Raw genomic sequence first — 16,969 nt, 5'->3', positions numbered from 1 at the left:
GGAGAAGCAGTGGTTTATTTATATATATGTTGCAAATATTTGTACGCGGTGTTTGAGTGAGACAGAGAGAGAGAGAGAGAAAAGTTGTTTGTTTGGTGTGGAAGGTGCGGAAGTGTGATCTGTGGGTGGTGGAAACCTCGTGGAGGACACCGTGGACACGGCTAAACGCGGAGATTCATTATTAATCTAGGGATGTATTATACTCAAAAAAAAAAAAAAAAATCTAGGGATGTATTTTTGTTTCCAAATGTGCCCCCTAGATTGTTGAAAGTTCTCACTCCTTGGAGCAGCATTAATTGTTTTTGCTTCTTGCTTGGAATTCAACCAAATATTATAAATACAAAAAGCCAAATAATAATATGATAGTGCAAAAAGTTGTTATTTCAAACTGACTCAATTAAGTTTGGGGACAATATCTTTTTATTTATTATTTCTTTTTATAAGAGCTTATATGATTAGTGATAGATGCATAATAAAAGTGGTATCAATCATAAACTTAGGTAAAAATGATGTTATTTTACTCATAATAGATAATTTTATTAGTTGTGAAAAAAATTGCTCTTAGATTGAGTATATCAACATATTAATTAACTTGCCACTAGCTTGGAGAAGAATTTTTTTTAGAGATGCTAATTGCTAAACATGTTGAAAAAGAAATAGATGAAAAATGAAAAGAATAATAAAATGAATTAAGAGTAAGAGGGTCAAAAGTAATTTTTAATTATGATATTGAGTTCTCTAAGTTAAGGGCTTGCTTCACATTTGATGCTTACTTTCAAAGACTTAAATTGATGAAGTAAATTAAAGTTTTAAGAAATAGCAACACTTAGCCCTTTGTTCACATTTTATTTAGCTTGCAAGAAATGGACACACACCTATTATTGCTTTAAAACAAACTCTAACTTGTCAAATGTTGATTGGAATTTTCAAATTAATTTTTTTTCTTTTCCTTTTCTATACTGTTGGTCTGTGGTAATGAATCCAATAATTGAATAGCTACCAACAACCCCTATTGTCTTCTGTCCCTGAATGTGGTACATAACTTTGAAGAGTTTTAGAATAATGGTTCTTCCTTTGTCCTAGCCAGAAGGGATTTGGTAAACCTAACCAACACAACAGAGTGCTATTTGTTTTATATTATACCTAGGAAATATGATTTGAACAGTTGTATTCTATTTCTATAGTTTTATTTATTTATTTATTGAATGATGACATTTAAAAGATTATGTGATATAAAAAAAACTAGGTAAGGTCATTCTAGTCATATACCGGAAATAAGGTTAAAGTTCGGAGAAAGGACCCTCACGCCACCCTACACGAAATCAACGCTTCTAGTTGGGTTTTAGTTGGATTATACATTAAATGCCTTTTGCCTCCTACTGTTTTTTTATATAAAAAAATATGGCAATCCGACACATTTTCTCTTTATCACTTTTTTTTCCTCTCTTTATCACTCTTTTCATAATAACTTATTAAAGTGATAAGTTTTACTTATAATAATATAACCGTTCATTTTCACATTATTTATCTCTAATATTTATTTATTTTTTTTGAAACCATCTCTAATATTTATATTAGTTCTATGTGCCAACTACAAAATGCTACAACAATAGTTACAAAAATAAAAATAAAAATTTGTATGACTTTTATTCAAAAAAATCCTAACAAAAGAGAAAAAAATAACATAGAAATAGTAAAGCTTGTTCAAAAGGGTAAAAAAAAAAAAAAAAAAACCTAGTACCAAAAATAAATGCATAACTTTTGTTACAATTCTCCCACATGACTGATTATGAGTATAAAAAAAAGAACAATAAGTTCATATAATAGTGACAAACAATCTATTACTTACCAGAATTATAGTGAAAATTGTGAATTTATTTATAGTAAAGGAAGATCTCAAAGATTAAAGACTCTCTCTGAGTAAACGTCAACTAATTTCTTTTTTTAATTTTCCAAAGAAAAGAAAAAGAATCCTAAGCTTTTAGAGGGAGCGTTGTTGAATGGTTCTTTGAAAGCGACTTCTCGCGTACGGTGCATTGGATCTCACCTAAACCGTGTCTGTGAGAGGTACTAGTTAAATGATTTTTTTTTTTTTTTTTTTTTTTTAATTTAAAGATAAAAAAATCATAATATGAACACATATATAAAATAATACATATATACTAATTAGAGAAGTGCCACATGATTCCGGATTTCACTCATAAACAAATACCAATATATTCGGCAATAATTAGACGAAGAAGTTGACAAGCTTAAGTCAATGGAAGGGAATCAAGATTCAAGAGAGCCAATGCGTTTGCATGAACTGACTCGGATACCACTCGGATTTATGACTCTTGTTCTAACTCTAAGCCTCATGGTTCCAACAAAATGGCATTGGCTAGTACAATTGCCTTGCTTTGAATTCACCTAAAATTTAGATTGTTTTAAGTTTTAAACAAAGCATATTTAAAATGTGATGTCGCAGAAGTCAAAAGAAAGCACATATGATACTGTTTTAATGGAATAGAAACTAAACTATTAACTTTTGGTAGTAAATCTCGAATTCACGAGAGGTTTCTTTGAATGCACAAGGAGATAAACTAGAATTCATCAGAGAGAGAATTTGATAAAAAGTCTGTGTTTATTGATAATAGTTTAATTTGCCTCTAACGACTACAAAACATATAAATATTGAGAAAAACGTATGAAACCTAACTCGCACTAATTATGCGATTAGTTAACAAAATACTGAAATTTACCAAAAATGACAAGATTGAGTTAAATGCAGAATCATAAATTACTAACCTTAAGGGTTGTCCCAAAATAAGTAGGATCTTATTCTAACTTTTGAGCAAAAAGTTAGTATGAAAATAAAAATTACTATAAATGGCAAAATCACAGTTTTCGAGGCCTAAAAGATGGAATTCGTCATTTTCAGGCAATACCTCATGGCAAAGTGATGACTATTGCTCAGAAGGCCGTTTCGCTTTAGTCAGCCAAATTTTATGCAATTCCGACTCCAAGGCCTATGATTTTTACTAGTGCCTTTTTGCCTTGTGTGTTGATTTCAGACGCACATGAAAGTCTAAAAAGACCATGACAGTCTGTTCTACGTCAAAATGTATTGCACCTTCATTATTTAAATGACTAATTAACTGTTAAAAGTCTTATAATTCAATTGTTACTATTTAAATTTTCAATAAAAGTGTTTTAAGGTTAAATCTCACCTCTTCCAACTACCGGAGGACCTATTAGCTAAAATTGAATGATAATTGGATTAACTATGTGTTTAGAGAAGTGAATATTTGTACAAACTTCTTGGCTTATATGGGGGTAGAGCTAGATTGAAGATTTTGTTCTTTTCTCATCCTTCCCTTTGAAATGCAATCTGTGTGTTTCTTCTGTTTTGGTTTCTTTATCTTAATGAATTATTCCTTTTATATATATAAAAATGATAATTGAAATGATATTTGAATTGTTTGGGCTTGATTTATGGTTGTCGGTAGTACATGTTTGCCTATTGTCTATATTATGTTGATAGAAGTCGGGGGGTTGATTCAAATTTTTGGTGTTTTCTTAGAAGTTAAAATTTCCATTCTAATTTGTAATAAAGAAAACAACTTAAGGGCACCTTGAAAGAAGTGTCTCTATCAGATCACCAATTTAAAGTGAACTAACTAGCTGGACCATGCTGTACTGTGGAGTATGGACCATTTTTTCATGGGCCTAATAAAACAAAAAACACTCACAGGAAAAAATAAAAATAAATAAAGGGTAAAGCTTGTATAGTTGGGTGCCACCAGTTTCATATTTTCGTGGCCCCCATTTACGACTTGTTGCTCTTCAATTGATGACAGAAGAACAGTCTGAATTTGAAGAAAGAGAAGTGTAAAAGTTAAAACCTCCAGCTATTGATTGTTCCTATAGTGCAAATGAAGCAAGGCAATACAAGCACGAATCATGACCAAGTAAACGCATTATAAGTGAAGCAACTACCTAGCTGGCACCTCATGTTCCTCTGGATGGAAGGGAAGCTACGAAAATTACTTACCAAACGTATATACCTTGCGATTACCACGTGAAGTACTGGAATTTTATGTATATAAATACTAGAGAGAGCGTAGTTTTTCAAAAAAGGTTGCGTATAGACAATTGATTATGAGATGTGATAATTAGAAGTTTAATTGGACTAAGGTTGGAAACTTTTAAGAAAAAATTGTTTAAGAAATTTCATCATTATTTAATCTCGATGTATAATAATTTGATGGAAAATTGCAATTAATATATCTACTTGAAAAATAATAAAGAAGGCATTGGTGCATGGAAATTGTATCTGCTATCACCCACTAACTAGCTTTAAAAATATGAGCTATTTTTAGAAACATTTTATTAAGAGAATGATAGAACAATAAATGTTTTTGATTGTTTTTTATATTTCTTATGAAAGTGGTATCAAAACCTTCCTATTATGATTTATTAACAGTTGCTGTAAGAGCATTAGTTAACATATCCCTTAAATAAATAAATATATATATATTTTGTTGTTGGGACTTGGGACAAGCATTAATTTGTGTTGTTTTGGCAACAAGGTCATCTTTTAGAAAGACTTAATGGTGATGCGTACATCCATTTAACATTAGCTTAGAATCCTCGTCAAACATATCTATACTTATGGTTATGGTGACACTTGTGAAGTAACACAAAAACACTTATAAAAGCTAATCATTGTCTAATTTTATGTCATGTGTCGTATTTAAGTTTTTTTTTTTGTTCTAAGTGATTTAATTTTATGCAAAAGACAAAGAGTATAATATAAATAAATTATCAAAAACTCAACAAAAAAAAGTGAAATCATGTATATATCCAAAAAAAGAGAGTAAAACTTATGTATATATCTATGGTTTAAAAAAATGTAACTCTTACACTAGGTATACTTTGAACTCATATATGTACGTAATTGTGATTATTTTTAATTGTACCGTACATATACATCAATTATACACTAGTAATTTGTAATCTCTCGTGTAGCTCAATTGGTTGGCATATTTTAGCATTTCTAACAAATACATTATAACAAATGTTCGGCTAATTGAACTATGATTTGATATAACAAGTCTCTTTAGAATTTCAATGCACTCAAATTTTTCATGTGAAGTGTCATTCCAATTTCAGTCTAATTTTGTTTCATTCATACATATAAAATTAAAAGATATATCTTTAAAAAAAACTTAAAAGATATAAAAAGATTCAATACGAATTTATTATACTTTTATTTAATACTCTTAATTCATAAAATCTATTACTTATTAAAAAATATATATATATATATATATATATATATATTCTAATAAGTAATAGATTTTATAACTTCTTCTATGTATTTATAGATGATCTCTATTTACCACAAAAAAGAAAAAGAAAAAGAAAAAGAAAAAAAGAATTCAAGTCTCACAAATAGCCAAAACACATATTAGAATAATGCAAATTTCGTTGTCATGATTAAGCAACTCCATAGGTATTTATTGGGACGAATGTACTGAACCAAAATTATCAAATGGTTTATAATGTGTGATAAAAATAAATCCCTGCTTGAAAATAGCATAGAAAAAATATTTTTGTTCTATATATTACTCTGATTTAAACCAATAGATTATTTTGGTCACCAATGCACATCTTCAATACGACACTTGATTTAAGGTTTATGACTTTATTGATTTAAAGTTTATGACTTTATGGTTCTTTGATGTAGATGCTTCCAAATGTTCCGTTAAGCAATCCCACATTCATGTCATTGTTAGACAGAGATTTGTGGAAGTGGAACTAACTTGTATTTCTACAGCTGTAATGTGTTACAATGATTGTTTTCTAAGTCTCCCATATCATTTAAAATTTAAGCCCCCTCATATTTATCTTTTTTGGCCATATTTTATTTGACAAGCTGTGCTTTATAGTTCTGAATGTTTGACTGTTAAGAAGTAATATGTTCATAAAATGAGTGTGACTGAAATAAAAATGCATTAAAAAATATATATATAATTCATAACGAGAAATTTTTTTTGTAAAAAGATAATAAAGAGTTATTTAAGATGGTTTGATCATGTGTAAAGGAGAGCGATTAATGCATGACTACTAAAAAAGAGTGAGTTCAGTCAAGCCAAGGGAATAAAATTTAAAAAAAAAAAAAAAAATCCTAAAATAGCATTAGTAGAAGTAGAAAAAAAAATGCATTAATTAAAAAGTTTACCAAAAGTATGATTTTGAATAGAATAAAAATGATGCAAAGGAATGCATGCCATAACCAGACTATTAAGGATTTATAACCTTGCCTAACAGTTTTTGGACTAATTCTTGTTGTTTTTGATGTTGTAATTTTATTTGTTGTTAGGGAAAAGCACATTAATAACTCTATTTTTTTTTTTTTTTTTGACCAAAGAGTACATTTAAGTCAGGCCCTCTATAGGAATTGCCCAATAGGATCATTGAGAATGTAGACCGTTTAACCTTCTTATAATTAACTTAATTAATCTTCTAAAAAAACTTAATTAAGGTGAAAATATATAATTTATCACTGAATTTGAATCACGTTTTATTTTAATCTCTGAAATTTGGGGAAAAAATATTGCTAAAAAAATTGTAAACATATCAAGTAAGTATCTTCTCAAAAAAGAAAAAGAAAAAATCAAGTTAGTACATCCGTAATTAACCTTGTTATAAAGAGCACAATGTGATTTTGTAGAATTTTGTTATGGAAGTACTAACTTAGTTCGTAACTTTATAATATTTTAATTTTTGGGATTTGGTGCCGGCCGGTTCTTCTATAAAAAATTAAAAATTGATTTGGTATTGCTTAAGGTTAGTTGACAATAATATTGGAGAGATTTGGTTAATCTTTAGAGATTTAAAATTTTAATACGGTATCATTGAATCGTTCATTTAATTAAATTATGATTATGGTTATCAAAAAAAAAAAAAATTTATCAAAAAAATTAAATTATGATTATGAAGGATTTTCCAACCCCTTTATTGTCCTTGTGAGTTATGGCCCTTGTGGGTTTAAGGGCCGCTTCTAGATTATAATTAGGACAAAGTTTAGTTACAAAATTGGTTGTTGACTTAGACTATAACTTTACTCAATAAAATAAACATTACTATATATTTTGAAAAAGTCTAGCTTTAATTTTCTAAAAATTTTGCAAGCATTAAGAATATAAAAAGAAGATGTAATCTAATGGTAGACTTGTCAAAATTTACCTCCAATAAAAAGAAATTAAGTAAGTTTGTAACCTAAGGTTACAACCAATTTTGTAGTTAAATTTTGTCCTTATAAATGTGCATAGTTGTATTTATATATGTAGTTGTAAGTATCAGTTAAAAGTATCGGCTATGATTACACTGTTTCTTTTTATTTTTTCCTCCCCTGAATGCAACCCTAGCTCCCTTGTTTGCTTTGTGTGTTAGTCCGTGCGTGGTGGTACTGAAACTACTTTACTAAAAGACATGTTAGTGCAAAAGAATTTCTTAATTTCCATAAATTCTCACCTCTATACTCAATCAATTTCATGTATATGTAAAACTGGAGAATTCTCCAATGCTGGAAAATCAATGATGCACACTTGCCCCAGACAACAATTAACTGAATTAAGGAGGTAATTAAAACCTTCCAATCAACAATTTCCAACTTTTTTTTCACGTAAGTTTCTTTTTAAAATTTAAAGAATTATTTGGTATCTCAAACTAGTTATTAGAGACGTACAACAATATCTGTGCTTTGTGTTTCTTCAAATATGTTCAATTAGTAAGGTTTCTTGTAAAAGAATAATGAACCTACATCAAATCTTGTCCAGAACAATTTTTTTAAAAAAAAATCATTGTCATGATGTGATAGTAAAGAATAATCATATATAGTTGTTAGAATTATAGTTAAATGAATAAATTCAGAATTTCTTGATAGTCTAAGTTTTTGGAACAATTGAAAATTTATTATGTTATCAGAATTGAAGATCATGTTTTGAAACTTAAAAAAAAAAATTATAATTAACTTGATAGTTTAGGATGAGAGGATTTGAATTATGAATGTCTCTATTAAAAATACCATAAAATGTCAACCAGTTAAGTTATAAAACTCTTAGCGAAATCATATTTCTTTTCTTCAAAGCATGATTTTTTAAACCCCATTTTATTTCAAGTTATAGCTTTTTATAAAGTTAAAAAAACAAGATCTTTTCAAATGAACATTGAGCAACACAAGTAATGATAGTAAACCACAAAACTCTTTTACTTAATTAACCGAAAATACACTACAATATCTTTTTAAATTATAAGTAGGAATTCATATTCTTAGACGAATTCCTTATAGAAACCAAAGAAGCAGCTCGAAGATTATGCGTGTACGCGAGTACGTACCGATCATAATCAATGATTAAACGAAGATATGGGACCCATCACCAATTATATACGTCCAAATGAAGTAGATGTCAATTGGTGGCGGACCCCACTGTAACAAATGTGATGAAGATGTACTGTACTAACATGGTCACGCAGACTGCATGGACGCATGTTTTAGGGTCATTGCATTGAGTCTCATATCTTATGCAAATTTTTTTTAGTATTCTAAAAATCAAAATGGAAAACTGTTTGGCAAAAATATTAGGTAGTGAGAGAGAGACAGATAGGACCAGTTCAAAATAAATCAGAAACCTACGGCGTAGGAATGAGTAAAGCAAAAGCTTTGTCCTTTTTCTACAACCGATTTCTTAGCCTGAAACACCGCCCTCACGCCAATTTCTGCGTTGTCAAACCATGCCACAACCATTTTTTATTATTAATTAATTTATTTTACTACCATGTCTATGCTGCGTTGCCCATTTTCTTCTAAATTCTAATTAACTCTTTTATATACTTCCTAATGCACATTGATTAGGTTGAGGCCTAGTTTCAAAAAAAGAAAAAAAAAAAAAAAAAAAAAAAAAGAAAGAAAAAAGAAACAAAGTTTGAGTTCTCCTAGTTAGAATGCATTGCTTGTGAGTTAGCTTGATGATCATTAATATTAATGATTTTACCATATACCTTTCTACATTTATGAATCTTAAAGATATTAGCAAATTATGTTTTAGCATGGTTTCTTCAATTTCATTTCACGATTACATCATTGCCCATTTGACCTTCTATAGACATATATGATATATTAGTGGATCGACTTTGCAGAAGATTGTGGGCACATGTTATACCCTTTATAATTCTACTGAAAATACAAAACATGATTCTATCTCTTATAAATAAATAAAAAACATAATTACCCTAATGCTTATGCCATTATATATATATATATATATATATATATATATGCCAATTGACTGAGTCACTTCAACTAGAATGAATACCTACAAACTCATTACACAGTTTGTCAGTTTTTACAACCACTACATCTACATAAATTTGTCACACTGTCGATCTGTAATGTTAAATATTCTTTTTTAAGGTTTTATTTATTCCAGTTTTTAGAACTCCACTTTTACAGCTTATACTTATACAGTTAGCTCTTTTTCTTTTGAGGGATACACTAACTTATTTTTAAACGCAATACTTAAACCACTAAAAATAAAGTTACACAAACTCTTACACGTTGTTGTGAACCCTCTGAAGAAGCAAACCTCATATAAACCATTCCTATATATAACAACTCCTATTAAATTTATATTAGGGTATATACCTAGCATCCTATATATTGTCTTGGTATATATATAGCCGCCGCCTGCTCCTGAATTTCCCACCAAGCTAGTCTCTCTTCCATCTACCCCTGCTCTGCGCAGGGTTAGAGCAACTAACAATTCCTTCACAACAAACAGAATCCCATTTCTCTGCACCCTTTTCCTAATGGAACAAAAAGCATCAAACTTCATCATCAACATAGACCCTAACCCTGAAATCAACATCAAGACCAAGCAGGTTTCTGTCTATGAGAAAAAGAAGCGTGGTCCAATGCACCTTGTTAAAGTAGCATTGTTTATGATCCGAAGCCGCAAGTCCAATAAACTGAAACCCCTTCCTGTGGATGTGGCGCCGTCTAAGGACTCGTGGAAGGGTCTCGTGGCGTCTATGCGTCCCTTGCATCTTCAAAGCGATCAATCATCTCCACCACCCTCCATTGTTGAAGCCCCTAAACCTATTGTCACGTCGCCAATGGTCGAATACTTTGAGGATTTACATTCACCCACGTATCAATCTGGGGCAAGCTCTTCTTCGAGTTCTGAAGATGGTATGAGCCGCTATGCCTCCGCGGTTAACCTCCAGGAGCTAAACAAGGATAATGATGAGGATGATGAAGATGAAGATGGTGGAGACGAGATGATTGATGCAAAGGCTGAGGAGTTCATTGCTCAGTTCTATCAACAAATGAAGCTGCAACAAATGGACTTCGTTGATGATGGTCATTAACAAGAGAGGATTCAGAGGTCAATAGATTGAAGGGTGGACAGAAAGGGAACGTTTGGTTTGGGGTTTGAATATTTTAGAATTTTACTACTTTGCATGCATGCATCATTTTTATTCCCCTAGTTTTTGTTTTTTTTGTTTGTTTTGGTCATGGTAAAAGTTTATGGGCCAAGGGATTAAGATTGTTGGAATCAATGGGTGAATAGCATATATAGAAGAAGATACAGAAATTTACAGGGACTATGATTTAAAGAAGGGTTGGTGTTATTTGGGAAATAGAGAAAATATATGTGTTAATGATTATTAAGTCAATTCTTAGAAATGTCTTTCTGTACTTTTTAGGTGTTAATTTCGTCGAAGAGAGCTAAGCTATCATTTGTTTTTGTGTTCTTTCTCTAGTATGTTTTTCAATTGTAAATGTATCAGAAAAATGGGGGGATGATGCTTCTAATTTTTCTTGTATACTTTATCGTCAGAAATGATATTTGATTTTTGGCTTGATTTGCCTTAATTTTTTGTTGCATATATAGCTTAAGAAAGAAATATATTGCCATAAATTTATGTTGTACAGTACATGTAAAGGGTGGAAGCTCACCTTTCTGGGTAGCAGGGTTGGTTATAAACATGCTGAAATCACTATGATTCAATTTTTGTACATCTACTAGCTAGAAAGAAAAGAAAATACCCCATCTTTTCTTGACATAATTCATACATTCACATATCAAGTGAATTGCCAAAAAATATGAAGAGGGCCATTAATTGGTGTAAGCTTTTAGAATTGATGTTGTTCGGCCACGGATTGAGTGCAATATGCAATTGCAATAAAAGATTGAGATTGAGATTGGAAAAAACAACTTTTAATCTCAACCGTTAGATTAAAAAATATTGAAAGGAAGTAAAAAGTTAAGGTTAAAAAATTAAAAATGTAAAAAATTTTGTGAAGGAGTGGAGTTAATTGCTCCTGATCTCAATTTATTCAGCGACTATCTGAAACCTATTACAAATGATTTGGCAGCATAATGAAATGTTGCCTTGAGTATCAGGACTCAGCAGGAGTGAGTGCTGCAATAAATTTATAATGATAAACATAAAGGGGTCGACACTAGAAGAAGATTTACAGCATCTGGAACAAAATGCAAAACAATATTAATTAGAACAAAATTCAGGTAAGAGAAGATTTACATTCATTACTTCATTTCGTTGTGATTTCGTCTAATCACTAGGTCAAGACAGTTAAAATGATTCAGAGTTAATTATTTGGAAAACATAGAATTAGTGAGAATCGAAGTTAGCCGAACCTATTATATTGAATAGCTAGGCGTACGTATCTGCAGGCTTGGGACAAACCTCCAAGGTTATTGCAATGGGCCGGCCAGGCCTACTTCTTGAACCAAGACATTACAGAATATATAAAAAGGTTTTGTTTTGTTTTTTGAGTGCAAATGGAAATATCGTTAAAAGCTTGAGATTAATTAGTAGTACATGGTCTTGGGTCGGCAACCCCCAAATGTCCCAATAGTTGGCTTACAAGAAAAGAAGGCATGCAGAACAAAATACAACATATATAGAAGACTCCTAGAATCATTTCTTGCCATTGCCAAAAGATGAGCACAAAAAATTTCTTTCACGCTGCCTCTTTTTTTGTGATGAATTACCATATCCCTTTCTTGCTAAAGCATACTAAAAGAACTTACATGAGTCTTTTTGATGATTTTTCTATTTATTTTTTCCCTTTTAAACCAGTTTCTTTCCTCTGATTTTTAGGCTATTTTTCTAAGGAGATGAGCGATTCTTTACTACACCTGATAATTTTCCCCATCGCCTTCCCCATTCCCGCCTTTCCCCCTTATATATATATATAGATTTTAAGTATAAATAAAATGAAAATTAAAAGGAAAAAAATAAAAAAACTTTCATTTAAAAAAAAACAATTATCAATGTAGGTGTAGTCTGATATTGGACAAGTCAGAAAATGGCACAGTTACAGGTTATTGCATTGAAGGTTGGAAGAACAAAAGTCCTTTATACAAACAATCAAAGAGATATATAAAAATAAAAAATAAAAAAAAATTGCATGAGTTGTTGTAAACTACTAAATTTCGAGTTTGATAAATATCGAACAAGTAAAATAGTTTCACAAATATGAATTTGTATTGATGAAATAGTGGTACAATTATCTGTAATTACAAAAGAATGATCCTTGATTCGGTATCCTTGAAAGATTTGTTAATTGGAATTGTAGGAAAGTAATCTTGATTCGATTAACACCCAATATTCTTCAATTGGATTGAGGAATGGATCAAAGGTCTTTAAAACAAAATTACAATAAATTTCTGACTATGAGCTTGTTAGAAATTCTTTGTTCTTCATGTTCTTTATGTATTCTTCATGCATTCTTTGTCTTTGAAGGTTTTTGTTGTGAAAGTTCCTTGGGGCTTTGGAGGCTTAAATATGTAGAGCTTCTTCAATTTATGTTCTCTTGAAGTTTTTGGAGGCTTGTAAGCTTGATCCTGGTGAACTTTGAGATCTAGGAAGATTATTTGGACTATTTCTCTTCAAATATTCTTCGTATTCTAAGGTTGAAGTTCTTAGGGTTTTAGGGTTTGATTCCAGTAGAGCTTCTATACGTACTTTTGAACGCTTTTGAATCTTTTGAATGCCTCTTGGTGGTTCTTGGTGTTTTTGAATGTGAGCGAAATGCCTTATTATGAAGGTTTTTATTTATAGGAGTTTGGGGGTGGTTAAGTGACTTGTCACAATCTGAATGGAGGAACTTAAAGACTTTTTATCCAAGACACATGACATCATTTAATTAGTCGAAGTGTCTTAATGTTCAAGATGGTACATGTTAGCACTTAATTGAATTGCTTGTGTCATTGCTAACATGTGTCGACATATGATGGGTTCTTGCATGCTTTTTATGGCAAATTTTTGTTGGTCCCTAAATAGTGACAATGAAACCCACTAATAATACATGACGTTTTGTAATTGGTTGTACTTTGTGGACTTAGTAGTACAATACTTAATATGATAGTTTGTGATAGGTTGGCAATTTTCCATTCTCTATAGTTGCGTAATTCAATAAGGGGATGGCTTACAATTAGAGGCCATATGTTACACTTCTCCAGTTTGGCAGTTGCCAATGCATGAGATGGAGGTGCTTTTAGGTGATTGGGGTGCATTAAAAGAATGAAAGAGCGTTTGACACACACCAACAATTTAGTTTAGTGCACTCCTAAGCCAATCCCCAAAATAAATATGTTCTAGTGTCCCTCTGTACTTGGACTACAGCTACATTCCATGATTAGCCCAAAACAAAAGCAATAAAAGACTTGAAAACATTCTCTTTTTTTGGTTGGCTGTTAGGAGAACAAACATTTATACTCGATAGTCGTGGTCGTGGTCGTGGTCGTGGTCGTGGTCGTGGGATTGATAATGATTGTTCCCTTAATTTTGAAGGGTTCAGAAATAAGTTACCAGTTTCTACTGGTGTCAAAAAGAAAATAAAGAAATGGGTTACTACTTACTATACCATTTGTGGTGCCTGTTCATATTCAGACCTTACAAAGAAAAATGAATTACTAGCCAAGTACAAAGGTTGTTGGCTGGTTATGTGTAGCCTTTGCTTTTTATTTCTATTTTCATTCCTTCTTTTCTTTTTTTTTTTCTTTTTTTTTTTGTGTGTGTGTGTGTTGAGAAAATGATAGTTTTAAAACACTCGTAGCAGTGGTGTTAAAAAATTATATAACTATTTTAACTCCACTAAAACACAAAAATAACCATACAGCAGTGAAACTAAAGCTAAAATTTTTAACTTTATTACTACCGTGCACATTTATGTATGAATGTGCACTATAGCTAAAAGTTAAAAATAATAATAATTTTTTATTTTGCGTTCACACAACTTTTTTTATTTTTTATTCTTGCTTGCTTTCATTCTCCTTTCTCTGTCTCTCTCTTCACTGCCTCTCCATCTCTTCTTTCTTCCTCCATAGACCCACAGACCCTTTTTTCTTCCTTAGACCCATCGTCGATTTGCACGAGCCCAACTGCCACAGACCCATCATCGCCGACCTGACCCATTTCGGCCTCTCTTCTCTATTTTTGGCGTTTTGGGTTTGTGTTTTGGGTTGTGCTTATGTGTCGGCCTCGTGGATTGAAGTGGCTTTCTGTGGATCGGAGTGCTTGCTCGTGGTTGTGCTTGCTCATGGATCGAAGTGGTTATTGCTTGTGGTTGTGCTTGCTCGTGGATAGGAGTGAGTTTTGGCATACTAGCGTGGTGGGTTTCGACTTATCGGCGTGGTGGGTTTTGGTGTACCGGCGTGGTGGGTTTCAATTTTGGGTTACCAGATTTTTGGGTTGTTGTGGGTTTGTTTTGTGATGACTGTGGATTTGTATTATTTTATTGTAAGAGATATATTATTTTATTGTGATGTTTATATTATTTTATTGTGTTAAAAGCTAAAATAGATCCACTGCTGCAGCATGTGAGTAGGTAAAATAAATAAAATAACTTTTTGTGGTGCCAAATAACTAAAAATATAGCTCCATTGCTGTGGATGCTTTTAGTTTAGAAGGAAAATTTGAACCATGAACTGATGAATATATTTGTTGAAAATACCATATGATGTTAGCTAAGTTATGAAACTTTCAGCATTTTTGGTATTTTTCAAGAATATTAAAAGAAATATCCATTAATGGAAAAAATATATATATATGGAAAATGTAGGAATTATTAAATTTGGCAAGCACAGGATTTGTGAGGATTGACATTTTAACTCTAATGCAAATGTGAGAATTGACATTTGCAAGATGTTCATGATCATGAATCATGAGGATTGTTATTCTGGTTTTAAAGGTCATGATGAAATGTCCCTAAAAGTTTGATAACATAACATCAAAATGAAAAGATCACATAATAAAACTTTTGATAACATAAGATGAAAGGATATTATACTTACAAATAGAAATCAATCTATTTTCAAATTTCCAATCTGAAAATAAATACTCCTCCATTCCTATCAAAAAAAAAAAAAAAAAAATACTCCTCCATTGACACACATTCAATATGCCAAATGCTATTCTTTTCTGAATGTGAAATCATTTGATTGATAAAAAAAGAATGTACCATATAATTTGAACATTAGAACAGAGAGATTAAGAACAATAACATGAAAATGTCCCAGAAAGAAAGAAGAGCAAAGAAAGAGACAAAAACGCATTCTCTTCTCCAATTGTTTCGACCCCAAAATTTCTCCCCACACAGCTTCCCGACAAAAATGGTGCAGCAGGACCCACCGACCCCACACCATCAAATGGGTCCTACAAACCGTGACGTGGCGTGATCTGAACCGTTGATTCCCCCGATTTGTAAAAAGAACCTAGTAACCTCGGACGATCTGAGAGCACTTAGCCTTGATCCAACGGAACCCATTTCTGAACGAAGCTTTGACCTTACCTTCGACCGTGTAAACCTTATACTGAGCGATCCTCTTCTTCCTCTTCACCTCCGGGTCATTGAAGCCCCACGGTTTCGACGACCCGTCCTGACTCGCCCGAGCCATCGCGTACGGAACCGGTGGGAGATCCGGCGAGTCAATCCGAGTGGCGTACACGTGGTTCGAGTTAAAGCCCTTGCCACTCACAATCTCTAACCTCCGGTCTCCACCTCCGCCTCCGCCGCCGCCGTACCCATTGCTCGACCCGAACCCATCCATTTAGGATATCCGGAGCCCTTTTCGGATATGGGTCGAGCTTAGCGGACAAGCTTAAGAGGCTAGAACTAGAAGAGAGAGAAATCAATTTGGACAATGCACTGCGGTTTTTTAATGTGGTCTCAGGTGAGGTTACGGTTTCGAGGAGGGCATATTTGGAAAATACATGTAGGGTAATCCTGTAATGGTCTGTCAGCTCTTCACAACTTTTTTTTTTTAATTATTTATTTTAAACTCTTCGAGTAGCAAACTAATCATCGGAAAGTTGTAGGCTTTTGTAGCCTTTTCTTCTTCTCTCATACCTCACATGCACCATTAAAGTTTTAATGACTATATTTAAATTTAAATCTAAAAAAAGTTGTATAATTCTATCCACAACAGTAAAGCAGTTCCATTTCCAACTGTAACTTAAATACTTCAATTAAATTTTGACATGTCAACATTAAAAAAATAACATCGTCACTTTTTTTTTTTTTTTGAGGAAATAACATCGTCACTTTATAGCCAAAATAGACATGAGAAATGGTTCTTATTAAGATATGGTAAAATTTAATCATTTAATAATATACTTCTAATACTATTTTCACGTGTTTAATAGGTGAGGCTTAATACATTAGAGATAGAATGGAAGGGAAATATAGAAATCAAACTCAAGACATCATGCTCTGATACTATGTTAAATAAATGATTATACTAAAAACTTAAACTATTGGGATACAATAAATTTAATTATTTAATCGCATATTTTTATTACTCCTTTTCACATCTGTACTCAAATGATCATGAGTGGCCATTACAAAAAATATTCATGATATCATATTTTTCATGTTTCTAGCAAGTAG

General features: G+C 31.8%; 2 protein-coding genes across 2 annotated transcripts; one reads left to right on the top strand and one right to left on the bottom strand.

Annotated features, from left to right (window-relative positions):
• The first annotated feature begins 9,694 nt into the window (after positions 1-9,694).
• LOC126710029 (uncharacterized) lies at positions 9,695-10,924 on the top strand. The gene has a single exon (XM_050410411.1). It carries the CDS (start codon positions 9,856-9,858, stop codon positions 10,414-10,416), a length of 561 nt encoding a protein of 186 aa, XP_050266368.1. The 5' UTR covers positions 9,695-9,855; the 3' UTR covers positions 10,417-10,924.
• A 4,870-nt stretch (positions 10,925-15,794) lies between these two features.
• On the bottom strand, positions 15,795-16,130 carry LOC126708182 (uncharacterized). Its single transcript, XM_050407988.1, has one exon. The coding sequence runs from the start codon at positions 16,128-16,130 to the stop codon at positions 15,795-15,797; it is 336 nt and encodes a 111-aa protein (XP_050263945.1).
• Between the last annotated feature and the right edge of the window lie 839 nt (positions 16,131-16,969).

Source organism: Quercus robur, chromosome 12, assembly GCF_932294415.1.
Source record: "Quercus robur chromosome 12, dhQueRobu3.1, whole genome shotgun sequence".
NCBI classification, from domain to species: Eukaryota; Viridiplantae; Streptophyta; class Magnoliopsida; order Fagales; family Fagaceae; genus Quercus; species Quercus robur.
The sequence above is the reverse complement of the archived record's forward strand: the minus strand, read 5'-3'. Positions and strand labels throughout refer to the sequence as shown.

Excerpts from the sequence above, each read along its gene's own strand:
- LOC126710029 (XM_050410411.1), top strand. The coding sequence starts at position 9,856 with ATGGAACAAAAAGCATCAAACTTCATCATCAACATAGACCCTAACCCT.
- LOC126708182 (XM_050407988.1), bottom strand. The coding sequence starts at position 16,130 with ATGGATGGGTTCGGGTCGAGCAATGGGTACGGCGGCGGCGGAGGCGGA.